Source organism: Heloderma suspectum, chromosome 1 (assembly GCF_057233095.1).
Source record: "Heloderma suspectum isolate Gila_16-S chromosome 1, 16-S_ref, whole genome shotgun sequence".
NCBI lineage: Eukaryota > Metazoa > Chordata > Lepidosauria > Squamata > Helodermatidae > Heloderma > Heloderma suspectum.
The window spans coordinates 388512979-388540807 of record NC_139458.1 but is presented as its reverse complement, the minus strand read 5'-3'; the positions used below and the strand labels follow the sequence as shown (position 1 = coordinate 388540807).

The following is a 27829-nucleotide window of genomic DNA, read 5'->3' as shown; positions in this document are numbered from 1 at the left end:
GGGTAGTAGTTCTTGTTTAAACCCACATCCTGAATAAATCACACACACATCATTTTATCTGGGTTTAGAATTTCCTTTTCTGGTAGATACAGTCGCATTCTTGGCTTGGCTTTTAGTAGGGCCTAAGTTGGGGGTGGGCAACTTGTAGACCAAAACATCTGGAAATCCACAACACCCATCAAGCCTAGCCAGCATAGCCAATGGTGAGGGATGATGGGAGTTGTAGGCCAAAACATTTGGAGGGCCAGAAGTTGCCCACCCCTGTCCTAAGTAGTGGGGTCCACTGTGACTTGGCATCAGAAGCAAAAGCCAAATATCTCTTTTGGATGTCATACAGGCTAATTCTATTGCGACTACAGCTAGTCTCCAAAAGCGTGAGAATATAAGAATCCAACCACATAAAAAGTCAAAAATAAGCCGGGGGGCGGGGGATACTCAAAAACGAAAGAACTGTCCAGGGGGCATAAAAACATCGCAGGAGTCAGCGGACTAAATAACATGTGGGCAGCCATGTGGGACTCGATCGTCGCGGGGCTAAAGACGTCATCCACTGCGCTCCCCCCCCCCCAGGCTACCCGCTTGCTTATTCTATATTAGAACGTCCGGTTGCCAATTGCAGCTAGTGGAATCCTCCATGTGCGGGGCAATAGACGCGGAAATGCATGGAACCGAACATAAAAAATAAGCAGGCAGGTTCAGACGCTCCCTTTCGTGGTGGCAGGGTTTTACATTTATCTTGCCTGCCTCCTAGACCAAGAGGTACCCAAATAAAGGCAGACAGGGGTCACAGTCCTTCTTGGCAGGGCAGCTGTGCTTTTGAAGGCCGTATTCTACAGGCAGTATAGGAATGTGTTGAATTTCTACTGGCTGCGGATATAAGAGTGCCGTGTGCATATTCCCTTTTGTTGGAGTCCTTTGAAAGCACCGTGCCCTCAGTAAAAAAGGGGAAAACTGCCCGGGCTTAAAAATACTGAGGATGGGCGCAGGACTTTAAAGACTATGTGACAAACAGAAATTCAACAGATACAGCCTTCCCTCGCGTGCAGTAGCATTTCTGTTGAATTTCTGCCTGTTATATGGTCGTGGAGAGGGGGATTGTTCCAACGGTCGGGGCGGGAAAGCGGGGTCATTTGCCAAGCAAAATAACTTTCTTTTCTGCTTTTAGTGGAGCGCACGATTATTTGCAAGCTCTCTGCCACGAACGACGGCCTCTCGCCCTGCCTCCCTGGGCTTAGTTTTTCCGTCGCTTTCTGCGCATTTCCACCTCCTTGCCCGCACGTTGAGGATTCTAGTCGGACCCGGAAGGGAGAGCGCGCGCGCTTCTTCGGGCGCCTCTTTGATCTCTTCCCGATTGGCTCTGCAGAGGGGTGAAGCCATCGACGCGCGTCTGTGCGGGCTGGAGGCGGCGGCGCCTGTTGTCCGGCGCGGCCATCCGCCAGCCTGGGGGAGACCGCCGCGAGGTCAGTCTTCACCGTGCCGCTGATTAAGGACAGGAAAGTAAGGGGCTGATTTGGAGGGATCCGGAGGCAAAGAGGACCCCTCCGGGAAAGGCGCCCATGGCTATGATGCGGCGCTGGGCGCGCAGGCTGGATCCGCAGGCGTTGCGCGGGGCGGCTTGGGCGGCTGTCGTGAGCATGGCGAAGGATCAGCCCTGGCGGGACGGTGGGAGAAGCAGGCTCAGCGCCCAAGCGGGAGGTTCGAGGGTCCGCCTCGGTCAGCCGAGGCGACAGCAGCGCGGGACGCGGTGCCCGGGAAAGCACGCGGCTCCCCTGCCCCCAGGCTGTGCCCAGGACTTAAGCAACCGGCCGCTTTCCAGCTCTGCGAGGACCGGGGGTGGAGGGGACGAGCCAGAAGGGCGGGTCGGTCCTGCTGCCGCTCCGCGGGACTCCGCTGGGTTGACGGGGACCCGCAGGAGGAGGGCTTGGGAGAGATCGCTGTCTCCCTTGGAAAGGTTGAGCCGGCTGGTCCCCGAGGAGTTCGTTTCCCCGGAGGTCAGAGCCCTGAGGAGAGCCGAGGCCAAGGAAGCCCAGCGGCAGGGGGAAGAAGCCTGCGGGACGGGAGAGGGATCCTCTCCTCCGCTCACCAGATCCCTTCCCCAGCCGGAATGCCGGCTTGAGCAAGACCCGCTGCCCGAGGAACTCCGGCATGCGCCTTCCAAGAACATTCCCTTCCAACTAGGGGATCTAATTCTAGCAGAGATGCGCCGGAGACGAGACACGGAGTTTAAAAAGCTGTGTAAACTCACCGCTGCAGGAGCGTTGCATAGCAGCTGGGGGGCGGTGATGTACGCCGACATCCTAGGCAAACTCCCTGGCCAGATGTTCCGAACGTCCACCGGTCAGAAGTTCCTAGTCAGGAGGCCAACGTTAGAAGAATTTGTGGTGCTGATGAAGAGAGGACCTACGATCTCTTACCCGAAGGTATAGACTCACTAGAGCAGGCTTCCCCAACCTGGTGCCCTCCAGAGGTGTTGGACTACAGGTTCTATCATTCCCCTTGCCAGCTGGTTAGGGGATGATGGGAGTTGTAGTCCAGCACCCCTGAAGGGGGCATGTAAGGGGGGACCTAAGGATGGTTTGGGACAGTTCTCCAATACTTCCCTTATACAAATCTGTGGTGCGACCACACTTGGAATACTCTGTACAGTTCTCGTCACCACACCTAAAAAAAGATATTGTAGAGCTGGAAAAAGTGCAGAAAAGGGCAGCTAAAAATGATCAAGGGGCTGGAGCATCTCCCCTGTGAGAGGTTACAACAGTTGGGATTGTTTAGCTTGGAAAAAAGGAGGGTAAGTGGAGACATGAGAGAGGTGTACAAAATTATGCATGGTGCGGAGAATGTGGATAGGGAGACATTTTTCTCCCTCTCTTAAAATACTAGAACCCAGGGTCATCCTATAAAGCTGATTGGTGGAAGATTCAGGACAGATCAAAGGAAGGACTTCTTCACACAGCACATAGTTAAACTATGGAATTCACTACCACAGGATGTAGTGATGGACACCAATTTGGATGGCTTTAAAAGGGGGTTGGACAAATACATGGAGAAGACTATTGATGGCTACCAGTCCTGATCGCTATATGCTACCTCCACTCTCGGTGGCAGTATGGTTATTTACACCAGCTGCTGGGGAACATGGGTGGGAGGGTGCTGTTGCGCTCAAGCCCTGCTTGTGGTTTCCTGGTCGACAGCTGGTTGGCCACTACGTGAACAGAATGCTGGACTAGATGGACTCTTGGTCTGATCCAGCAGGGCTCTTCTTATGTTCTTAGGTTCCAACAGCTGAGGGAATGCTTGAGCTAGGTTTACTAGGTGTTACACTGTTTAAGATAAATGAGGTTTGTCTGCGAATTGCAGAAGCCACCAAAAGAGAAAGCAAGTAGGAATATTGCTCACCCCATCCTCTGCTGGGGAATAAGGGCAGCATCTACCGCTGCCACTCCACATGCGCCATTGACATACTGCTAGCATAAGCAACCTCTAGTGTGATGTTGATAGCATACGGTGGCCTGAGATGGGAGGAAGACTTCAGTAAAATAGGAGGAAACTCCTCATGCTCTGTGGGGTGAAGAATCTGCACTCGTGCCTAGGGGGCTATTGAAACAATTACTGAGATATGTATGTGAAGTACTTTGAACACTGGCAAGCACTATATACCCATTTCATTCAGCAGGGGCACTCTGAGCAGAGCCTCTGAAAGATGCCAGGGGGCTGTTTTCACAAGCAATTTAGTGCGAAGTTAGAGGACTCTTTAATGAGCTTCCGCCACGCATTAAATACGTGGTTGTTCAGGCAGGCATTTGGGGTGGGTTAGAGTACTTTTTAGAAATATGATGTTCTTAATGTAGAATTTTATTGTTTTAAACTGTTTCTGTTATTGCACATCGCCCAGAATGGCTGGGTGACCAGCCAGATGGGTGATTAATAAATCAAATAAATAAATACATTCCTTCGTGACAGAGGATGTTGTCACCAATCTGCCAACCAGCTGCTTCCCTCTTGAAAAGCCACATTTTCTGAAACTCCTTTTACTTGAAAAGCCACATTTTCTGAAACTCCTTTTAATCCAACTTTTTTTTTACTGAAAGCAGTTCCCTGGAGGCTTTACCATGGTGTGCCATGTCCCCCCACCCCCGGCACTGAATCCTGGGCATGCCTCTGTGACCTGGCAGTGATGTGGTCAAGGGGGTGGGATGCCCCATTCCTTCTTGTTTCTCCAGTGGAAGTAGTTTTTCCCATTGAGAGAATCCGCAGGAGCGTAGCAGCAGCCCCTCACATCACCACAGTAGTGGGGACACTCAATCACCTTAGGTAGCCTGCTTTTAATTTTAACATATCCCCCCTTTCTGTGCATGTTTACTCAGAAGGTAGAAATAAATCTCACTCCCCTGCAGTGAAAGAGTTAAAGGCTAACTTTAGGAACTCTCCCTGAATGGCTCTTTTGTTTCTTCCCTTCTCCACTTGATCACTGGAACTTCTCATTTCCAGCAGGGAGAAGGAGAAGGGCGGGGGGGGGGGGGGGGTGGAAGCAATAACTCCGGGGCAGGGTGCTGAAATGGGGCAAAATTGAGGGGCTGAGCTGCTCTCAGGTGTGCAGGGGGGCTTCAGATGCTGCACTCAAGAATTGGGGATTTTGGCTTCTCAAGGCAAAAGTGTGCACATGGGGAAAATGGGGTGGGAGCAATAACTCCATGGCAGATTGCTGGAATGGGGTGAAATTGGGGTGGGGGGAAGCTCTCAGGATGACCTTTCAGATGCTGCACTCCAGAACCAGGGATTTTGGCTACTTCAGGGAAATCTGCACACATAGGGAAAATTAGGTGCTCTCCATTCATCATAATGTAGTAGCCGGGGGAGCCTGGACTGTGGGGGAAAACAAGCTTCTCTCATTGGTTGAGCAGCTCCTTCCAGTTTGGTGACATTGCCCGGCCACGCCCCACCCCGAAGCATGTTCCTTTCAAGCTCTTTGTGACCACTGAAAACCAGATTTTAAAGGCATGGTACACTCATCTTATCTTGCTCATGTGTCCCTGACAGACCAAAGCCGATTCCATGAAAATCCGGGTAACACTCCAACATGCTTCTCATTCCGTTGTCGTGAAGATCCCCCCACCCTCACCCAGGCTTGTGGTAGGAATATATGGGAGAAGGCAGCCTTTGGGGTAACTTGGCCCCAAGCCATTTTTTATTTCCTCAGTGGCCTTACACTCTAAGGCAGTAAAGTTTAATTCACTTACAGTGTAATTCTATGCATGTCTACTCAAAAGTAAGTCCCTCTAAGTTCAGTGTGACTTTTTCTCAAGTAAATGGATATAGGATGGTAGCCTAAAGCCATGAACTCAAGTGGGTGTAGTCTAGGTGGTTTGTGAATTGCAGCAAAAAGGCTGTAACTAATTTAAAAACTTGGGGAGTTTGTGAAAAGATGGTGTGACAGTTTGAGAAGTTTTAGTATAGAGTGGAGGCAAGATACAAGGTAAGTGCATGGGGTCTGGAATTCTTGGGTAGCAGAATTCCATTAAAAATAAGAGTCAGGAGCCATTTAGGGCACTGTAGCTCCACAATTTGACCAATGGAAGTCCAGCACGACTCCCTTCTCTAAGTACCAGTATGTAAGGAACATGAGCAGAAGATGCTACGGACTAATGGCTTACTTGTGAGTTTCCCATGGGCATGTAGTTGGCCACTGTGGGAACAGAATGTTGGAGAAGAAAGCTTTCAGTCTGACCCAGGATGGCTGTTCTTGATTTGGAATCTTCATTACAAAAAACCTGTATGTTTGAAAGTTCTTATCTGCGACTGGGCTAGAAATTTAGGAAAGCTGAGACTTTCCCAGTTGCGAATTTTGCACCAGATATCCAAGGACACTCAGATCACACACAATATTCCATTCTTGATTGAGTCCTACTCCACTTTACTTCAGTAGTCACTTCCAGGCTGGGAGAAAGTGAAAGATATGTGGCATTAGTATTTCCCCTTAAAATTAGTTTTGGCTGCAGCCCTATACACACTGACCTGGGAGTGGGCCCCACTGGTTTCCATCGACATGCCTAGGATTGCACTGTTAATGTTTGCAGGATTGCACAGCCGCCCCAACTACTGCAGGCCAGTTGCACTGAGAATCAGTTTGATCTGCACTGAAGGTGGACATGTAAAAATGCTCAAACACTGTTTGAATGACAGTTTATAAATATTTAGGTTCTTCCTTTGTTCTTTTAACTTCTAGGATATTAATGCAATGCTGCTGCTAATGGATATCAGTCAAGGAGATGCAGTGCTGGAAGCTGGTTCTGGGTCTGGCGGTATGAGTTTATTTCTATCAAGAGCAGGTAAAATGTCCTAGATTTTGGAAAGGATTTTATGGATGTCAGTGCTGTAAAATTCTCCTTCATTACTTGACCGGGTCCCAGCTCTTTCATACAGTTTAGGAACATAGAAAGCTGAGTTATATCAGGTCAGACTATTTGTCCGTCCAGTCCAGTCTTGCCTACTCAGACTAGCATTGGCTTTCCAGGGTCTCAGGCAGAAACGGTATTTCTCATCTTCTGCTATCTGATCCTTTTTTTAAGGTTGGGCTACTGCCCTACAAAGCCCTAAATAACTTGGCACCAGGATACCTAGCAGACCGCCTTCCCTTATACATACCCAAGAGACCTTTAAGATTGTCAATGGAGGTCATTCCTTGCTAGTCATTCCGAAATTAACAGAATGTCACCATGCACTACCTCGACGGCGGGCCTTCTCTGTAGCATCACCCACCCTTTGGAAAACCCTCTTCCCTGCAGTTTGGGAGGCAGAAAATGTGGCATCCTTCAAATGTTGCCTGAAAATGCACTTGTGCACCCAGGCTTTCCCTGGGTTGTAACTAAATTAATCATGCTGCTCCATCTTACTGCTCCTTGTATTGCTTTTATCGTAATTGGAATTGTTTTTAATGTTGCGTTTTTAATATTGTATTTTAAATGTGATTTTAATATTTATATGTGAACTGCTTAGGGATTTTATTATATTTAGTGGTATATAAATATCACAGATAAATTAATATTGTTTTGAACTAAAGATGTCAGGGATTAAACCTGGGACCTTCTGCTTGCAGAACATATGCTCTACCACTGAGCTATGGCCTCTCTCTCTTAACCGTGATCATACTCCAAATGGTCCTTGCCTGCTTTGGCTTTCAGCCACTCTCTGTCAGGTGGAATTCAGATGAAATGTTTGCCCAGTGAGAATGGATAGCTAAATGTACTTTTTGGCATAGTAACGCTACCTCAAGGTGAACGTGTGAATTGAGCTTTAGGGCACAATCCTATGCATGTAGGCCTTTTCTCTGTCTAAACATGCATAGGACTGTGCCCTTAGTTAGGCACCTTGTAGAGACATTGCAAAGTCAGAAATGAAATGTGAGAATCAGGCCTTGGGATACTTTAACAACATCCATATCCTGCTCTTTCTCCAAGAAGTGCAAGGTGCTGTACATGGGGCAATTCCATTTTTATCCACACAAGAACCCTTTTTGGAGGATTAGCCGGAGAGATAGCAGCTAGCCTTAGGTTATTCAGTGACCTTCATAGCTGATGGTAAGTTTAATACCAGGCTTCCCTGCCACAGGAACATCACTCTAGCCAATGTACCACACTGGATCACTTAGTACTCCCATGAATATGGGAAATTAGTACTGTTTATCATTTATATAGTTCTTGCTGAGTGTTGCTTACTTCACAGAACAGTGTCATGGGAGTGACATGATTCAGCACAAACTCCTACACTGCAGGCATCTTGGACTGTACATTATAGATTAAAATGTGGGGGCCACTGAACGCAAATACTGGGAATTGACTATAAACAAGTTATGACTCTGGGATGGGATTATTCTAATAAAAGGATCTGCTGTCATGAAAGTTTCTTTAAATCTAATTGATCAGTTACAATGTAGATAACCAACTAACAGGGCAGTCCTATGCATATATATGCAGAAGTAAGTCCCCACTGTGTTGAATGGGTCTTAATAGGAATTAAGTATGCTTAGGACTGCAGCTTAAAACTTATTTAATCAGACAACCCTGTTAGCTACTATGCTCTGCTTGCAGTATTGAATGAAAGATGATTTGCAGTACACTATTGTTTTATTTCCTGTGTCATGTATTCGTTATAGAAAAGAACAATTAACTTTAGTTCTATTTTATTTGTTTGCAGTTGGGTCACAAGGATGTGTTATAAGTTACGAAGTCAGGGAAGACCACCACAGACTGGCAAAGAAGAATTACCAGACCTGGTGTGATGCATGGAAAATAGGGCATACTGCGGAGTGGCCAGATAATGTGGATTTCATTAATAAAGACATTTTAACAGCAGTTGAGGATTTGAAAACTGTAACTTTTGATGCAGTAAGTTTGGCTTTTAAAGGAAAATATGATATTGTCACACCTTCCTCCAAGAATAGAGAGGAACCGATCTCTTTTCAAAGCTAGAAAGCAAGTATTCAATAATCTGGTATTGTTAATCTTCAAAAATTTTGTTGGTAAATGTATTTTCAGTATTCACAGTTGTATTTCTTATCACTTGACTGGTAAAATATTATGGCTCAATTTTTATCTTTAACATTCTTACCCAGTCTTTCTCCATAAGTTTCTCAGGGTTGCTTACAAAATTTCAACAAGATAAAATCACAATACCATTGGAACAGTTAATAAACAAAACTAAAAACAGCAGCAGTAGAATCAACAACACAAATCTGAGCAGATCTAAAACTTAATTTCACCAGAAGGCGACAAAAATAAAACAGCCTTTGTCTGGTACCTAATAAGATAGCATAATCAGCGACTGTGCCAGGGGTAATCGAGGCACCACAACTGAGAAGGCTCTGCCTCTGGGTAGTCAGTGACCTAACCTGACAGTGGAACCACCCAGAACAGGGCTTCTGTTGATGATCTTAGGGCACAAGCAGGTTCATATGAGAGAAGTTCCTCCAGATATGTTTTTAACCATTGGCTCAGATCCAGAGATGATAGGATAGATAGGTAAGATATAGGATAGCTAGGATAGCAGAGTTAGGTAGGATGACAAGGAGGAAGAAAAGGGCTACCCAGACTGTATTCAAGCAGCCTCGTCTCTCAATTACCATCTCATGGTAGTTTAGCAGGGCTGAGAAAAAGTTTTAATCTTCAGCCCAAATCATTCTTTGAAACCGTGAGCATCACAGTGGAAGTACAGTCTTCTGTACTCATCGCAGTTGTCTGACTAGGGACCTAATTAGAAAGGAACATGTGAGAAGGCTTGATTAAAATCCTGAGGTTTTTTTATTGTGCCGATTTCAGAGAGCATCTTGATATCATGCCAAAAGGCAAATTAAGGGTGCAATTCTATCAGGATGCCCATAAGCCTCCAAACTCAGAGGCTGACGGGCATCCCGTGCCAAGCGGAAGGAGCAAGGAGGTGATCTTTGCCTTTATACTCCTGATGCTCTGCATTTTAGCTAGACAGGCACTTTCCCCGATCTAGCTAAACTGTCAGGGAGGAATGAAAGAGGCTGGGGAGGCCGGAGGGTTCCTCTTAAGCTGGCCTCCCCAGTCCCCTCCCAGCCCACAGGAACGCTCCCTTTCCTTTCTTGCAACCTCGGAGAGGGGGCTGATGTAGTTCTTTCCATGCCAGCTGGGAGAGGGAAGGGGAGGGGTGGGTAGCTCAGACTCCTCAGTCTGAGTTCGGAGCGCTGACTCCAAGCTTGGATCCAGAAATCCAAACCACCCTATGGCCCCCCAGCTGCTGTCTAGGGGCCATAGGAATGCTCTCTAAAAAGTCTATTCAAAATACATTATTTTTACTGACACAACTAACTCCACCTTTTATTCCAATTAGTCTCTCATGATCACCTGCTTTTCCATTTTTCAGTATAATTATCCTGTTTAATATCCATTGAGAAGATTTTCAGAGTACTGGCAATCGGAGTTGACTACTTATAACAAACCTCTGTTCTTTTAAAAATAAATGTATCAGTATTACAGACACAGGTATTTCTATATTTTTAGACCAGTCTATACTCAGCTCAGAGGTAAGTCTTCCTTGGAGCTCTGGCCAGTCAGCTGTCCTCTTCCCTTGATATACAAACAGAATACATTCCAGCACTACACCTAGCTATGTACCTCCAGCGCTTTCTCAGGGTTTGTACAGTAAATGTGCTATTTTGCCACTTACGGTGGTATGGGCTCTATCAAAGTAAATAAGACCACATGATATAATGGCCTCCTGATACTCTGGATGTGTTTGTGATTGCCTATCTGGCCACCTTAACATTATGATTTGTAGCCTTGTGCTGACATAAATCTTGTTGTGTCTCATGCTAAACATGTGCATACTGGCACCCCAGTTCTTAGGATACAATATCTAATGCAAGTGCATGTTAAAATAAATTCCTTGTATTCTCTTTTAAATGTTGTTAAAATATGTTTTTCTTCTATAGGTAGCTTTGGATATGGTCCTCCCTCAGAATGCCTTGTCTGCAGTTTTCCTAAACCTTAAACAGGGAGGTGTTTGTGCAGTATACCTTGCAAAGTAAGTATTAGTTCTTCCCATTTACAAGTTTATTTTAATGGTAATAGCATCATTAAACTTGTAATGGCATAATGCATTTTGTATATAGATGGCTTTAAAATTATTTCTAACATAAAAGTGTTTATCCCACCCCCATCTCCACCTCCCACCCTTGGATTTCCAAGCTTCTGGATTAACTGGCAACGGCGTGGTTCAGTCATAATGATCTTGGTCCAATAAAACATGGTTTATCAGACCAAGAACCAGCATCCCTCCTTATCCTGTCCCCTTGCACGCTGTCCTGCCTCAGCTAAGTTTGGCTCTTCGTTCTGCAAACACAAAGCTACCTGCAATAGAGAAGTCAAAGTAAGCCAATAGTCAAGCACCATTTACCAGGCAAACATGGATTTTCCAGAGAGAAGTGAGAGACATAGCAAAGGTCAAATGCACAGGATATCAGTGAAGTGCAATCAGAGTTCCAAAAAGCAGCATCAGGCAGAAGTCCAGTGGCTGATAACATGGAGGTCCACACACTAGCCAAGGTCAGGATACAAGATGTAGGAGCAACAGCATTGTTTCCAGCAAAGGCTAGTCTGAGCATGCAGGCTTATATTATCAGAGTCTCCTGAGCACCCCTAAGGCTCAGCTGCAGTACATTAGAAGCCTTGCTCCTGAGGAGTTTCCTCCTCTTGAGAGTTCTTTGGAGTCAGGTGCTTCTTCTTACAGAAGTCCTACTGATTTGCCCATTAAGGTGATGACACTCTCTGGGACCGGGTGGTCATTCAGCCTCTGGCTCTGAAGCAGAACTCCCCTCCTTCTGTGGGGAAGAACCCATGGTCCTGTCCTCCCAGGGCCAGGCTCCCTTAGGTCTCCTGATATGGGCGGTTTCATGCCGTCATCTTCCTAAGAGGAGAAAGATTCCTCCAGCAGGGGCATGACACTCACCAAGCTTTGAGGAAGATATTGTGGCTTGTTAAACCACAGTTTCACATAACATCCAAACTAGGAACTGTGGTTTAAGCACTGCTTAGAAACCAGAATTATCAAACCAGGACCAGCTCATGGATTGTAAGTGGTACTTAACCACAGTTTTCCTGTCTGGACATCATGAAAACTATGGTTTGACAAACTACAGTATTTCCCCAAATATGGGCATATAAGGGGCGGGATGAGGAGGGAGTGCAAGGTCACAGGGCTTGTTTTGTTCAGATTGTTACATCTGAACTGGTTTTAGTAATAAATGTAATTGGAATATACCTTTGTTCTTTGCTTAGGAGGAACGGCAAGATAGAAATATTTTTAAAACTAGAATCAGGCCAATCATTTTAAGCTATCACTGTATTCTAGTTCCTATAATAGGTGATCACGGATGGCTAACAAGTCATGTTTTTTGTAGCCTGAGTTCTTTGGGTAAGTGGAATTTTGTAGTCAGGCAAGAGAGCTATTATAGATAATACAAGTTTTGCTTATGTTTTGGGTTGGCTACAGTCAAATCTAAACATAGTTGTATACTTTGGTTAAAGAGCTAAGACTGCAACCCTATGCAAATTTACTTGGAAATGAGTCTCACTGAATACAGTAGGACTAACCCCTTGACTAAATGTGCAGTTTGGGGCAGCAAGGCAAACTGTTGTACTATACAGTTACGTAGAGATTCACTGGCAATGCATGTAACTTGAATTCCTCTGTAAGTATCACCCAGGTTATTGATCTATTGGAAGCCATCCGGAGCAGCAAGTTAACCCTTTTTTGTGAAAGGATAGTTGAGGTGACATACAGAGATTGGATCGTATTCCCTGCTAAATGGAGACGTGGCGGAATTTTCCAAAATATGGAATCTAACCAAAATGTGAACGATGGATCAGGTTGCCATTATGAAAATGATGAGGCTTCTGCTGAAGAGAGAGAAGATGGTATGGAATAAGTTCTAGTGGGGTCTTGTTTCAGGGTAGTAACTGGAATAGTGCAGTCTCAAATGCTGTGTCATTGATATGTAAACCATGCTGTAAAATGCAAACAGTCTGACCCTCTGACTACCAGCAAACTGTTTTAGGACTTGTAAAGCTGCTCACCACACTGGTCTGGAAGGGGCTAATGTTTGCTGTTATTGTCCCTGTGGGGTGGGAATGTGTAAGAGCACAAACCTCCACCTAAAGCAGGAGAATAGGGAAAGGGAAGATGATGTCCAGAGGTGGAGGGAAATGAACAACAGATGAGGCTCAACATGGGGAAAGAATGTCCCATAAGAACTATTTAAAGCAGAAATTGGAATTAGGTGTGTTGGACAACTATACGTATTTTTTATTTTAGCAGCTTTCATTTCTGACAGTGCAAAACTGCCTTACATTGCTAGACCTTACCCATGGCAAGCTGGACACACAGGTAAGAATGGCTTGGCAAGTATTTTATAAGCTTATTCGTTCATAACTACTGTAGTTTTTTCAAAAAGAGAAATTTATAATGAATAAAAGCTTATGCTTCAAGGCTATGTATATATTGTATTGCTAATATTGATGTGTTTTCCTCCCAAACTAGCATTTCTTGTCAAACTGCGGAAATTTAACCCAGCATATCCAAACACTGCTCCAAATGGTACATGCTGATTTGAAGATTGCACTTCACTAGAATTAAAACTGTAAATCATCTTTGTTTATGCAGCTAAGGGAAGTCCAGCTTTAATTTATATTGACAAGATTTTTGATACTGTATGTTTAAACAAAATATAGATCTTAAAGAATAAACTTAAACAAATATTTTGAAATGTATCTTGCATTTTGTTCAGAAGACTAATTGAATTTCCTAATAATTTTTAAACTTGTTGAAGTGTTTTTCATTCTTCATTTCCAGTAAACCAAACCATGGATTTATCTTGACTTGCATAGCAACCTTTTCTTCCTCTGTTGGGTAGTTCGTTGCAATCTATGAAAAATTAGGGAAAGAAATTCACACTGAAAGAGTATATGGTAGCTTACAATGCTGTTTGTTCTATGTAATCTGGTATGCTTACTGTGTAATTTAGGACAGGTTACATTTATGGGAGCAATGGAGAATAATATTAGGATGCAAAATCTCTGTTCTCCAACTAGTCACAAAAGACATAAAGGGGCTTGCCAGTGCAATTGGCCCCATCTGCTGTTCTTCCACACAACCTTCCTTAGTTTCTTTATGATCCTTTTAAGGTAAAAAAAAAAATAGAGAAACTTGTAGGGTAGTATGGGTAACTTTTGATAGCCGCTGTTGGTATAGAACAACTATACTTTAGTAGCATTACTGTGGGCATTTAAAACACTGCCAAGTAAGATACAAAGACGGTTATCCTTGAGCATACTTGAAACAAGAGGGACTGACTTCTTGATTGCTATATATATAGCATTCATAACATTTACTTCAGTGCTCACCACATCATACCTTGGGAGTAACAGTGATGTGGTGACTCAAGAATTATCTTATCAGCTTGAAGCGTGTCATGCGATCCCTTAGCTATGTGTTGCTCCATCATTTCCAGAGTACCATTGGAGGAAGAGGATGATAACCCTAGTCTTATGTATCTTGTTTTTTTTCCACAAAGCAAACAGTCTGCCGGTGTGGCATTAGGTCCTCGCGGCAGCTGTACTTCATCTCGGCTGTGGTTTCTTGTAGCTCCGCTATGATGAGGAGAACGTTCCCGCTGCCATATATAATGTGTTGAGGCAATAGCCATGACCTGTGTTAGAGAATCATGTTTCTGAAATTGAGCTACATCTGAACAAACAACAAGCAATTACGGCGTAGAAGTCATAAGGCTAGCTGGTGAAGTTGGTTTTCTTAGCTGCCAATAAAATGGAGGAGGAACCTCTCAGAAGTAAGAGCTGAACTGCTATTTATTGGGGTACTTTTCAACACCTGGGAAAAACCATTTCCCCCTTGCTGAGAAATCTAATTAGGCCTAGTTTACAACAAAAATATCTCCTTTTTATCTATTAACACAACAGTTTAATTACACAGAAGGCTGCGATATATTTCTCATAGTTATGATTTAGTTTCATTTTCAAGTTTTGATTATCTAAGGCAGATCCACACATATATACATAATATATGACCTTATGGATAATACTAATATAAATTTATATTGAGTTTTCTTTTTCATATAGCCAGTGTAAAAATTCTCTATTTCATATTTTCCAATAGTTGCTAATGTCATATTTTCTGAAAAGAGCACCCAGTTTATTGAAAATAAATGTATTTGTTAGAATGTTTTGAAAAAAATGGCAACCATCAGCAACTGAACTGAACCAGTCAAACCACCACCCCAGTTATGGAACTCCCTGCTCAGGGAGGTTAGCCTAGCCCTCCTCCTTAGTGTCCTTTAGATGGCTCAAGATGATATTGTTCTACTAAACTTTTAACAGCTAATGCTGTGCTCTGTTTTTATCATTAATCTCCAGTTTTAAAATACGGTTTAGGTGTTCGTATTTTTATGTATTTTAATCTTTATATTTTTTTTTACTGTATGTTGCCTCCAGTGGTCATTGAGTGAATGGGCAATCCCAATATATTCTAAATAAATATTTTGTGGATGTTTAAAAACAGTTCCTTCATACAGTTTACTGAAAGCACAGAAAGAGGCGCCATTTGAAAACAGAGGATGCTCTCCTTAATGTTTATAAAATATACCCTCTTACCTCCTCACAACAGCGTCTGCTTACAATAGCCCTATAGTCCATCTTGCTCCAGAGTTCATCCCTTAGAACTAAGAAATCTGGGAAAAGCTTTCTCCAAGATTTTCCTAAAGCCCATGGGAAAATCTCATATTTTGACTCTTCATCATCTTCTTCAACTGTATTTGCGAGGTACCTACAATGATATATGCACTATGACTCAAATATGGTCTTAAGTCAGATGTGTACCACTAAGTCTTCCTATCCTAGCTCTTTTTCTTTCTAAAATATATATACAATCATTCAAAATTTATCAAAGTGGATGGATTTTACCAAACTTATTTTTATAGCCAGAATGAAAAAGAATTATCCTGTTTGAGATTGTAATCGGCCTAACTGAAAGTCAGAGCTCCGTATGCAAAGGCAGCAAAAGGGCCAGAACTTGGAACTGGCGAATTTAACATCCTGAAATTGCAAATTGTACTTTTAAAGAAAGCAAGTTTCTAGTTCTTATACGTTTGAAAGGGTGTGGTCTATGCTTAATGAAATAACAGAAGCCAGAGTGGTGTTGGGTCAATAAGATTTCCATTATTCAATAGGTAGGATTCTTGTCCCTCTTCATGGTAGGCAGAAACAGAACAAATGATGCACATCCAGCTAATACCTCAAATTGGCTAATTTTGTATAATTTATACAGGTCAGGTTGGCATAGAATTTCAATTATCTTGTTGTAGAATTTTTGTATATCTGTTTCTAACCACAGAGCAAAGGCCTGCCCAAGGTTCAGTGCAGCAGCTGTCCAAAGCATCAAATTGAGGAACAACTCAAAAGTCTGAGCATTTATGAAAATCTTGTTTTGCTTACTTTGCCCACATATCAAGGCAGTTATTGCATGCTGAATGTTAAATAGTTTATATAGTCGATATATGATATATGCCAGGGCTGTGTCTCAGAAATTGACTGATTGATTGATTGATTGCATTTATACCCTGCCTTTTTTCCTCTTGCAAGGAACCCAAGGAGGCTTACATTATCCTCCTCCTCTACATTTTATCCTCACAACAACAACCCTGTGAGGTGGGTTGGGCTGAGAGTCTGTGACTGGCCCAAAGTCACCCAGTGAGCTTCCATGGCTGAGTGGGGACTAGAGCCCGGATCTCCCAGCTCCTAGTCCAACACTCTTGCCACTACACCACACTGGCTCTCATATTCAGACCTCCATGGAATATGAGGTGTTCCAAGGCGAAGCTGGCTGGTCCCGAGGCTTCGGAAGAGCCTGAGAAGGGTGTTTTGTGTTCTTTATTTTTTTGGCCAATTTGATACATTTTTGTAACCTTCCCACAAGGTCTCCATAAATGGGAAATGCCAGAATGTGTGGGTGGGGGTGTAGTTGTGTGACTGACAGTTGTAGCTTCCAATCAGGGAATGACTTTTCTAGGGCTCTCCTTTTACTTCTAATCACAGTGCTTTAGGGAGGGATCTAGAAGGAACATCAGACGCTGTTTCAGAGATTTCTCTGGTCTCTGTGACTGTATGTTGTGCAGCGGCAGCAGCACCTGAGGAGGTTTCAGATGTCCTTTTGTGTCCTGTTCCCATAGGCTCCCACCAGGAATGCTATGGAGGCACTGTGTTCTGGCAGCTCCAGATGTCGGGTATTTCCAGACAATGCTTTTATGGCACCATCACCCTGCCTCGTTCACAGAATTTTACTGGGTTCCCAGATAACATCCACTCATAACCTTCCCACTGCTTCTTCCATCTTTTCTCTTGCCACAGAAAATCTGTTAAGGAAGAAAAGATGAAATAGCTGTACAATGCCTTCTGATTGGTAGTGCTAGGAGCCCTCTGTCTGGAAGCACATCAGAGATGAAGTATACCATTGGTGGCTCTGTCCTCTGGAGGTAGAGGGGATAGAACGGGCACCATCCTCCTGCTAAAGGTAGTGCATGCTGCAAGCTTATAATAGTGGGCAACAAGCTCTATCAGGCAGGTGGTGTAGCTGCTGGGATTCAGTGCCAGGTCAAAATGATCCTGGACATGCCCTCCCTTTTCTCTTCAGCTGCTGCCGTCACACTTCTGCTGCTAGGCCCAAAGAGTGGGACAGTATGGGAGGATGCAGGGGTGCCGCTAGAGACAGACCACTGACCAGTGGTCCAGGACCTCACAGCCCAGAGGCCCCCCTCCAGTACAATACCTGCCTCAAAGTGGTGTTCATCTTGCTTTCTCCCCCCCCCCCCGAATTCTTTTCATGCTCTTCCCTATCCCCTCCGATTCACTTTCCCTCCAGGCAGCAGCAACTTTTCTTTCTCTTTTTTCTTTAACTTTTAGAACATGTCAGGTGTGCTACCGAGTAAGCTGCAGTTGTACCTGGTGTTTTCATTTCTCCAGATGGCCTCTAGATGGCCACATGAGCCCAGAGAACACTGGGGAAATGCATGCCCAGGGCAGCTTCAGCTGCATTCTGCAGCATGCCCAAACTTTAAAAAACGTCTTGTTTAGTTTAAAGAGAGCAAGAAAGGAAGGTTCCGCTGCCTGGTGAGAGGAGGGAAAAGTGAGGATGGGGGGAAGCAAGGACCAGATTGAGGGGAGAGAAAGCACCAGTGTGAGAAGTGAAAAAAAAGCACAGGGGTTGGGGAAAGAAAAAGAAAATGAGAGAGCGCATGCATGCTGTGAGGGTGGGGAAAAGCATGGGGGAACTAAACCTGCCGGAGAGGGTCCCCAGAAAAACTCAACCCTGGCAGTATCACTGGGAGGATATCTGCGAAGCCACGGTGATGTTGGGAGGTGTTAGTTCTGAAATAAAAAGTAAGAAGGATCCAGCCCCCCTCTCTGCCTGAAGAGGAGGCCTGGGCTCTGAGGGCATTGCAAGCAGGGAGGGTTTTACAGTATGCTTGGTGGACACCTTAAGTGTGTGTCTTTGTAACACACACTGACCAGCATTTCAAGCAAGTCCTGCCTTCGCCTTTGCCTTATGTCCACATCCACCTCTGTCCTAACCAGCTTTGCATTTTCTGTAGACTTTGGTGCAAATCAAGCAAGTAACAAAATCATATAATTAACAGCCTCTAATTCTGATTTTTATTCATACATTCCTAACTCTTGCACCTATTTGTCTGGCATTTAGCAGGCTTCATCCTGTCAGAAGGGGCTACTATGCAAATTTCATCCAGTTCTGCCAGAAGATCAAAATGGTGTTAGCATTTGTAGATTCTCCCACTAGAATTAATGGGGGGGGGGGTCACCTGAGACTTAGGAAAATGGGGTATGGTGGGGCTCCACCTTGGACCTGTGATGAAGTGTGATGTCTATCCAAGCATCTAAGCTGAGGCAATCCATTATCCAAGCCAATGAGGCAGGTTCCAAGAAGGTGTGTCTGTGTGTGTGTGTGTGGTTTGTTTTTGCACACCCTTACTTGGGGCCCGCATACATTTTATTTTAATGGAAGTTAAAACTGCTTGCAATATTAAACAAGTCCAAGAATATATGTTGGATGAAAAACAGAAACTTAATTTTTCAGGCATTAAATACTATTAGAACTCTACTATATAGGACTGATAAGCTGTAATTTTACACCTCTATATTTGCACCAGCATATTAGTCTCCAGAGTGCTGCAAGACCCCATCCTAAATATTTCTTTGATGGGGCAGCAAGGCTTCTTTCTGACCACTATTCTCTCAAATAATATACTCTAGAAAACATTGTCTCTGACATTTAATTGTAATCATAAAATTTAGAAAATACTTACAGAGCAACAAAGAAATTAAGCCTGGTGTGTTCATTTATATTGTAGCCAGCCCTCTTGAAATAAACAAAAGTCATTGCCAAAAGATACTGTTGGAAAAGGTAAAACATTAATCTCCCCATTTTCTATTTTTTCTTAAAATAACAAAGTATCTTCATAATTTAGTGACATCAGTGGAGAAAAATATTTTCACCAACCAGGGAAAGCACACACTTTATTTTCATTAACTGAATCTGGCATGGACTATCTGGTCCTAAATTTTAATGTTGGCTGCAGCAGTACATTAACTTGTATTGCTGAAGTTAAAGCAGGGTCATGAGCATTACAACTAGGATATAATATTTGGAGCCAAGATCTGTGAAAGGCTTATTAGCGAAGAGAAACCAGAGGGTATTGCTTTATTGATAAACCATCTCTCAGCCCTAACAATGGCCTTCAAGGCGGTATGCAAACTAAAACACTGAAAACAAATTTAAACAAAACAGATTAGAAACAGAGCAAAAAACCTCATAGCATCAGGAAAACAGAACCTTCACAGACTAAAAGGAATTAAAAACCATGTGGAGCAACAACGTTTTTACTGCATGTCTAAAATTAAACAGAGATTAAGCTAGTCTAATCTCCCTTGGGAGCAAATGCCACAGTTGAGATTCTGCCACAGAAAAGGCCCTGTCCCATGTTCCCAGCAAAATAACTTGTCTTGGTGGAGGGACATTTAACAGATCCTTAGAGAAATCAATTGTAGTTTCAGCTGTAGTTTCACTATAAGATTGTAATCTGTGGGCAAGTCTTAAAGGAGGAGACAGTGGGTTCACATGACACGACAGCCCATTGTGGGTAACTAGCCATGGTGGGTTGTCATGTCATCCAAAGCCAGACCACTTTCTGCAGAGTGGCTTAATTTGGGGCAACAAACCACCCTGACAACCCATGGCTTGTTCTAGGACTTGTTCAACCCACGATGGGTTGTCGTGTCATCTGAACCCGGGAGAACAATTTCATCATGGCTTGCTGTGATTGGCTACAGAGTGGCCTGGCAAGAGCAGCAAAAAAACTGCTGCCACTCCTCTACTCACGAGCAATCTTGGTTCCCAAAGTCTGCCTAGCAACAGATTGCAGTGCAGTGTCTGCGTGCTCCCTGTTTCCTCAGCAGTGTCCTCCCTCTTGTCATTTTTTGCCAGTGAACTTCTTAGTGATGTGCTTGTTTCTTGCCCATGTGAGCCAGCTGTATGTAATCTGTGCAGCGACCTTGAATGAGCCTGTTATCCTGCCAGATCCAGCTGTGTCTTCAAGTTGCCCTCTCTCTGCCCCCACCTCCTGCTACAGCAAGGTTTCCCAAATGATTTTTTCCTGGGAGAAATGTTCTCTTTTACTGGAAAAAGCAACTTTTGCAGGCATTTGTCACTTCATATGGTACAGTCCCTTAACATGATCTGTGTAAAATTTCATGTCATTTGTGCAATGGATAGGTACCGATATTGACGGCACCCCCTTTTTTGAGAAAGGGTCTCCTTACCAGTCAGCCCCTAATCTATCTTCCCCTTGCCAGTCTGGTGGGGGGCTACTATTCCACCCAGAAACAGTGGCTGCAGGTATTTTAGCAGTTGCAGTTTGCTTCCTAGAGTAATTTGTTCCCCATACAGCACTGTGGATCCCACCAAGGAAGCCGACGGCAAGTTCTCGCCACCACTCTTTCTTTCTCACAGGATCCCTCTACTCAACCATCGCAGGAGTTGGCTCACGTCGCTTCTGGGACTCCCTCCAAGTGGGAGGGAGAGAAGCATCGTGCGAGAATTAGGGTGCATTTCTGGAGTGAGGCTGAACTTGGCACATTCATATATCTTTGGATAAGCCCAGAGGCCCAGGAGTTTCTGCATCGCACCGGGCAAGGTAATCTGTTCCCCTGGTTTTTCTCACAGCTGTCACTACGCAGCTATTCTCGCACCCCTGCGCAATGCAAGGAGAAGCTGCATGGCCTGAAGAAGTTGTTTAAGGAAATCACAACTCATAACAAATGCTCCAGGGTCAAGCCGTGCACCATGCCATTCTATCCTGCTCGATCGGAGGAGTGTGACATCTGATTATGCCACTGGCAGTGGGCTTCTCTTGAGGCACCTCCAGAGGGTCTGGCACTGGCCCATGAAGAGCTGCTAGTCTCCAACCCGTGGCTCATCTTCCCCAACTCCAGGCCCATCAGGACATGCTCACCCCATACCACACAGCCCACCATGTTTAGCAGATACCCTGGGCCCGAGTGCTTTAGGGATGTATAGGTTAATACCAACACCTTGCATTTGGCCTGGAAACAAATACGATGCCAGTGTAGTTGGTATAAAATTGATGTAGTAAGGGAAAATGGGTTATCCCTTCAAAAATTTTTCCTGCTACCTCTTCTCCTATTCCACATGCCTGACTAGAAAAACAACATAACTTCATGAAGTTGACAATCACAACAGATTAATGCCAGAGTTAAACTTAAACATTTTTAATGCCTTCAGGCAGGTTTTGAATAAAAAGTCCCTACTCACTCAACTCCGCAAATAGGAACCAATAAAGATAACTGAAAGGGGTACAGCTATTTAGTCAGCACTCCTGAGGTCACACCCAAACCTGTCCCTGCCCCCCTCACCATAGCAGACTGGCTAGAGACAGTAGTTTAAAAATAATCTTGCTTCCTTCAAATCAATTGATCTAGAGTCATCCCTGATTATTAGGAAGTACTGCTCTGTACACATGTACTAAGAAACTAGCTCCCCTGACTTCAATGGAACTTACTTCCCAGTAAACAAGTTTAGGATCAAACTATTTGATTTTATTTAATCAGATTTATAAAAATTTGATTTAATAGAACTGATAATTATTATTCATATTGGAATACTGTCCTGTGAACTAAGCTATATTTAATCACATTATTTTTAAAAGCGTTGACTTGTTATTTGAAACAACCAAGTTGTTACGGTAAGTTAAACATGAATTGAAGATGGAACAAGAAATGTTTCAGTAGGACAGGCCTGCACAACTTGTAATGTGGAATACAGCTTGGCAGGGACTTACTTAATCAACTTCCAGTTTTGGCTATCTGGGACTGGAAAACCAGGGGCTATCAAGCACACCACAATATATAGCTGTTGGGCTGCATTCAGTTTAGTGAGTCACACTGGGGTGGATCCAATGCTTTTGTTCCGCCAGTTGAAGGGAAATCACTGGCAGAATGGATTCCCCCTCTCCATGCAGCCCTCCCCTACAACCTCCCAGTCTGCTCTGGAGGTTGGGGAACCCTCCAGAGCAGATTTGGGGGACATGCAGGGGGGAGGTGAGGATGGGGAAGTCCTGTTGCGTGAGTGGAAGTCCTATTGTGCAAGCAAACTTCTGCCTGTGCGACGGTGGCTCTGAAGCAATATGTGCAGGCCTGCAACAGGAAATAAGATCCTTCACTTCCCCCCTTAAAATGCTTTACCTTGTCTGCAATTTTACAGCAACAGTCCATCCACAAAAAATCTTGAATTAAATCATCATCTGTAAAATAAGACAGCTATGACATACCAGCTATAATTATTTGTAAAGTTCAGGAAGCAATAGTTAAAAACATCTCTGTAACAAATCAGATTACATTTTTAAAGAATTACTGGTTTGTTGGGTAGAAAGCAGCTACTGTCTGGAGAAAGAGAAAATGCTTTTATATAAAGGTTGAAGAACATCAAAAAAACAAGAAAAAACTAGTGTGAAGACAAAATGGAAACCTTATATGTGGAATGGTGCAGCTCGCCTTCCTGTTCCTCCCCTTCTAGGCAAATGGAAGCAGAATTGTTTCCCATTAATTAAAGAATAATCTACAAGAACATTGTTTCAGAGGTTATTGGATTCACATGAAGCACAGTCTCTGCACTCTGTAAACACAGGATTTTTATTTATTGTATATGTATGTATGTCTGTATCTTGTAAGAACTAGTGTGGTATAGTGAAGAGAAATTGGGGTATGGATGTATGAGACAAAGTTTCACATTCCAGTCTATGCCTTGTAGCTGAGTCTTGACTAAATGACTTGCCCATCTCTCTCATTCTCTCTCTCTCTCTCTCTCTCTCATACACACACACACACAAGTATTGTAGACACAGTCTTACTAAAATGTGAAATACCACAAATGTATAGATTTAGTGCATTTTAACAAATGACTACCAAAGAACCTACCAAATAATTTAAAGAAAGCTGTCATTTCCTGACGCTGAATGACTAGACATGAACCTTTTGGACGTTTTGGCTTGTTATTATTAATAACATTTTCCCCAGTGGTCTCCTGGCTGTCTTTAAATTTAGGACGTTTAAGACCAAGGGCTTTTTTTTGTTGATATGATCTGGTTGCACTTGATTTTATATGAACCGTGACACTTGGAGGTGTCTGACAGCAGCTCTGATTATGTTTCATTTTTTCTACATGAAGTAACCTGTTAAATTAAACATAAATATTGAATTGATAGAGCATGAAAAAGACATAAATCTTTTCTACATTTACTTTTCACATCATGAGAAAATGCAACTGATAAAAATATACACACACACACACACATATACACACCTATATATTTATGTATACAATTTACACACAAATACACATTAGAGGTTCCTCCCCGCACTGCAATTGTACCTCACCCACCCGGTATTTGAAGTGTAACAACCCCAGTTGTAAAAAATATGGGGGGGGGAGTTTACCCAAAGGAAAGTGATGCAGGGGCAATTCAATAGCATAAAAAGGAGAACTTCACATACAGGCAAACTCCTGAAGAGGGAGGCCTCTGCCTTTCCTGCACAATATGCATTAGTTGTGTTTCAACAGAGAACTGTATGAGTAGAAGTGTGAGAAAATTATCATGTCTATTTGTGCCTCCTGCACTGTCTGCCTCTCCATAATAGATTTTGTGTGTGTGTAGTTCAGCTCTGTTGCCTTTTGAACCCTCAGCAGAAAATAGTGTGGGAAGGGTGGTATATGCAAGGCAAGTGCTATGACAAAGTATGATAGAAGAATGCATCTCCTTACTTTACAAGTGGGCGTGATAAAAATTCCCTCGCATATTTGGGATCCCAGAGTTCAAGGCAAACTTATGAAAATCAGCTTGGAAAAACAATCTGGCTGTGGCCATTTTGGGGGGCTGCTTTTAAATGGCAGCCATAAGTGGCCCAGGGTGGGGGGGACATAATGATGGTGCCCATGTTATAAAACGAAAACAAAAAAAACCTTTTCACATAGAACAATCAAATCTGTTCGCTTGTATCCCTCAGTGCTTACAAGGGCCCTTGTGAATGAAGTACCCTTCTGTTCGATAGCAGACATTTTTGCAGAGAAAAGTGTCAGGCTTCTTCGGCCCAGAGGCTAAGCTAATACACACACACACACACACACACACACACCCTCCCTGTGCCTCAAATATATTAATGCCATTTCCAAGTAGGAAAACCGAAGAATTTTCCCTAGATGGATATGTATGTTTGAAGGAGAGGCTTTACTTACTGTTTTAAAGGGAAGACTATCACTGCCCACAGTGCTGTGCTTGAAGGAGTGTTGTTGTAAAGGGACAGGAAGCACTTTGGGGGTGGCCTGTTGCTCCTTGAAAATAAGCATTAAAACAGTAGCATTCCCCATAGAATTGACAGGGCTTGTCTTAGACAAAGGCATGATGTTGTCAGTTCAGGCCTGTGCTGTCCCCCATCCACCCACACGCTTCATCATTAAAGTCTGCGAGCCAAAGACTATCAAGGATTTGTGCCTAGTGGCTGCTACCTACCAGGAAACTTCATCCACCTAACAATTACCTCAGGCGTATGCGGCCTACATGGGGAAAGGAAAACGGAATGGATCACAATATCCCTCCACCAATCAAAAATCTCCTCAGACAGACATCTCCCTTCACCGCAGAAATGAACTCAACATCAACCAGGGCAACGACCTACCCCCTCTTCTTTTACATCCAATCAGGACACCGGCATGACAGGTCTCAGCCAATTAAAAAACAAGGGACTCATCAATCCACTCTCCCAACCTAGGAATGTCTTAAAGCATTCAACCAATCAGGAAAAAGTGACCTTTGTTGCTAAGATGGGTGGCAGCCTCGAAAGCTATCCTCATGTGTTCGGTCTAAGCAGGCTGTTTATGTAGGCTAACTCTGTTACTAAGGAAGTGAGTAAGGAAATCACACAGATCTATCCTCCTGAGCTATTTAATAAATGTACTGTAGTCTCACACAGACTGCAGAGTACAGAGGAAATTTATGAAAGCTTGTTCAGCAACCCAAAAGCACTTCCTTTGGTCTCTTGTATGCTTTGCTTGGCCAGTAGACAGATAGAGGAGGAGGTGAATTTATTTGCTTCCTGGCATGCCTGGACTGATGAACACTGGCCAGGAACTGGGAGTAAAGCAAAAATAAGGGCTGATGTGTACATGGACTATCGGAACAGATTCCAAAGCTTGTTTCCTGAGACATGGCTAGGAATGTAGGCACAGCAGCAGGAACACAGTGGTCTGGTTCACGCATAACGACAGCCCATGAGTTAAAAAAAGCCCTGGGCTTCAGGGGACAAGCAGGAGAGAGCAGGTATGCTGCCTGCAGCATGCCCACCACTTCCACTTTTACTCAGCAACCCACAATCGGCTCCTTTGTAGGTTGCTGAACATGTCATCCAAACCCATAATGCTGGATTGTTTAGAGCAGAGCTTTCCAAACTGTGTGTCGCAACACATTAGTGTGTCGCCGGCAGTGTGTAGGTGTGTCACGCGAAAATTGTGCGGAAGGGCACCGCGGAGTTCCCTTACTCACGTTTGCTTCGCTTGGTCCCTCCCCCAGAACTTCCTAAAGCAGCTAATGTTAAAGCAGCTTAGCTGCTAAGGCTTAGGTGCTTTAACATTAGCTGCTTTAGGATCACGTGGCGTCTTGATGCAGGACGCACGTGATTGGCGGTGTTGGAGAGGTACGGCGAGGAGTGTGGTAACGCTGGCTGCACGAGGAGTGTGGAGAATTAGAAGTTAGCAGAGCAATTAGTCGAGCAATTTGCAATCAGCTCGGGCAAGAGGCTTCCCCACGTCCTCGGTGCGGCTGCAGGGCAGCGGGGGAGAACAACAGCCCGCTGCACCCCCCCAGAGCAGGGAGGGCTGCGCCGGGCAGGCAAGGAGCTTCGAGCGTGCGCTCCCCAGAAAGAGGCGCGGGGCAAAGAGAGGGGAAGGGAGGCACTGCCCTGGGAGCAGAGCTTGGCCGACACCGGTGCGGAGAAGTGGCAGCGGCCACCAGCCCTGCGTGGTTTCGGGCATGCCCTTTGCGGACTTCTGCACCGCGCTGCCGTGCGGCCAGGCCAAAGTACCACACAGGTGGAAACGCCACCTGGGACTGCACCGAGCGGGCCGTCCGCCATCTTGGCCAGTCGGAACGGAGCTCAGTTGATTTCTGCCATTTATTTTTATTTCTACTCTGCTGTAATTGTGGATTAGGGGCCGCGGTGGCTTAGTGGTTAAGACGCTGAACTGCAGACCGGAAGGTCGGCAGGACAGCAGTTCGAGACCCGAGTGCTGCGTGACGGAGTGAGCTCCCGTCTTCAGTCCCAGCTTCTGCCAACCTAGCAGTTCGAAAGCAAGAAATTGCAAGTAGATAAATAGGTACCGCTTCGGCAGGAAAGGTAACAGCGTTCCGTCCATCTCGGTGTTCAGTCATGCCGGCCACATGACCACAGAAGTGTCTTCGGACAGCGCTGGCTCTTCGGCTTAGAAACGGGGATGAGCACCGCACCCTAGAGTCGGACACGACTGGTTGGGGACACCTTTACCTTTTCTTTTTTTTAAAATTGTGGATTAACCACCCACTGGCAGTGTACCACCGGAAAGTGCTGGAACTGCACTCTGGAAATAGGCATTGAAAATATTTACAAGTATAGCCTTGTAGTGAGACATATATATTTGCACCATTTTTGTTGGACTTTTGCTTCTCTACTTCATGTGTTTTTGCAGCTGAGGTCCTACCTGGACCTATGTGTCCTAATATGTATTGTAAATACTTTAGTTAATTTTGTTTATTTTTCACATTTTCTCCTGGTCCTGATTCCTGTCTTTATCTCACTTTATCGCTGTGGGAGTAGAGTGCAGGTGCTGTTACTTTCATAAGAAAAAACAGAGAAAGATAAGCACTAAAAACATTAAAATATGGTACCAAATAAATTAAAGTGTCATTTTACCTCAAAACAATGTCATTTGTCAGAAAAAACAGTAGGATACTTTACTGAGCTTTCAAAATCTATAAAGAAGCAGTCTGCATCATTCACAAAGAGAATGAAGACATCAGAGAAAGCTCAAAAGGCAAGTTACTTGGTTTCTCAAATAATTGCCAAAAACAAGCACCCACACGCTATTGCCCGAAACCACCATAAAGGAATCTTGCTGTGCTATTGTTTGAACAATGTTTGGGCCTGAATTTGAGATAGAAGTTAATAAAATCCCTTTGGCAGATAACACAATCGGAAGACGTATTCAAGACATGTCTGATGACATTAAACAGCAAATGAAGGATATTTTTCAAGACGATAATATGATCTTTACATTGCAATTAGATGAAGCAACAGATGTCAGTGGGTTAGCACAATTATTGGTTTTTATACGCTTCATTCATACTGACAGAATTATTGAGCAATTCTTGTGTTGTCTAGAACTTCCAATGAGAACTAGAGGTGAAGATATATTTAAAACTTTTGATTGCTTCATGAAGGAAAATAATTTGCAATGGTTAAATTGTGTAGGAATATGCACAGATGGCGCACCCTCAATGGTTGGTTCAACAAAAGGTTTTATAGCTTTAGCAAAAAAAGAGAATGAAAGTATTATAATTACTCATTGCTTTTTACATCGTGAAGCACTAATCGTGCAAACCATTGGAAATGAATTAAGAAAAGTTTTGGAC

At 44.0% G+C, this 27829-nt stretch overlaps 2 protein-coding genes across 8 annotated transcripts; one reads left to right on the top strand and one right to left on the bottom strand.

Moving 5' to 3' along the window:
• Positions 1 to 622: 622 nt before the first annotated feature.
• Positions 623 to 14366, top strand: TRMT61B (tRNA methyltransferase 61B). 4 transcript variants are annotated; one of them, XM_084828595.1, is made up of 9 exons: positions 623 to 689; positions 1166 to 1460; positions 2197 to 2420; positions 6224 to 6326; positions 8191 to 8381; positions 10451 to 10542; positions 12214 to 12434; positions 12835 to 12903; positions 13057 to 14366. In XM_084828595.1, exons 1-9 carry the CDS (start codon positions 663 to 665, stop codon positions 13122 to 13124), a joined length of 1290 nt encoding a protein of 429 aa, XP_084684721.1. In that variant the 5' UTR covers positions 623 to 662; the 3' UTR covers positions 13125 to 14366. The 4 variants fall into 4 exon arrangements, with proteins under 4 accessions (XP_084684721.1, XP_084684720.1, XP_084684719.1 ...); XM_084828594.1 differs by having other exon boundaries at positions 12832 to 12903; XM_084828593.1 differs by lacking the exon at positions 623 to 689 and having other exon boundaries at positions 1399 to 2420.
• SPDYA (speedy/RINGO cell cycle regulator family member A) lies at positions 12974 to 24820 on the bottom strand. Of its 4 annotated transcripts, XM_084828601.1 has the most exons (8): positions 24680 to 24820; positions 24406 to 24501; positions 23091 to 23344; positions 22359 to 22417; positions 18905 to 18990; positions 15183 to 15354; positions 13930 to 14224; positions 12974 to 13440 (listed from the first exon to the last, which is right to left on the bottom strand). In XM_084828601.1, exons 3-8 carry the CDS (start codon positions 23323 to 23325, stop codon positions 13352 to 13354), a joined length of 936 nt encoding a protein of 311 aa, XP_084684727.1. In that variant the 5' UTR covers positions 23326 to 23344; positions 24406 to 24501; positions 24680 to 24820; the 3' UTR covers positions 12974 to 13351. The 4 variants fall into 4 exon arrangements, with proteins under 4 accessions (XP_084684727.1, XP_084684725.1, XP_084684724.1 ...); XM_084828599.1 differs by having other exon boundaries at positions 24406 to 24820; XM_084828598.1 differs by lacking the exon at positions 24406 to 24501.
• Positions 24821 to 27829: the final 3009 nt, after the last annotated feature.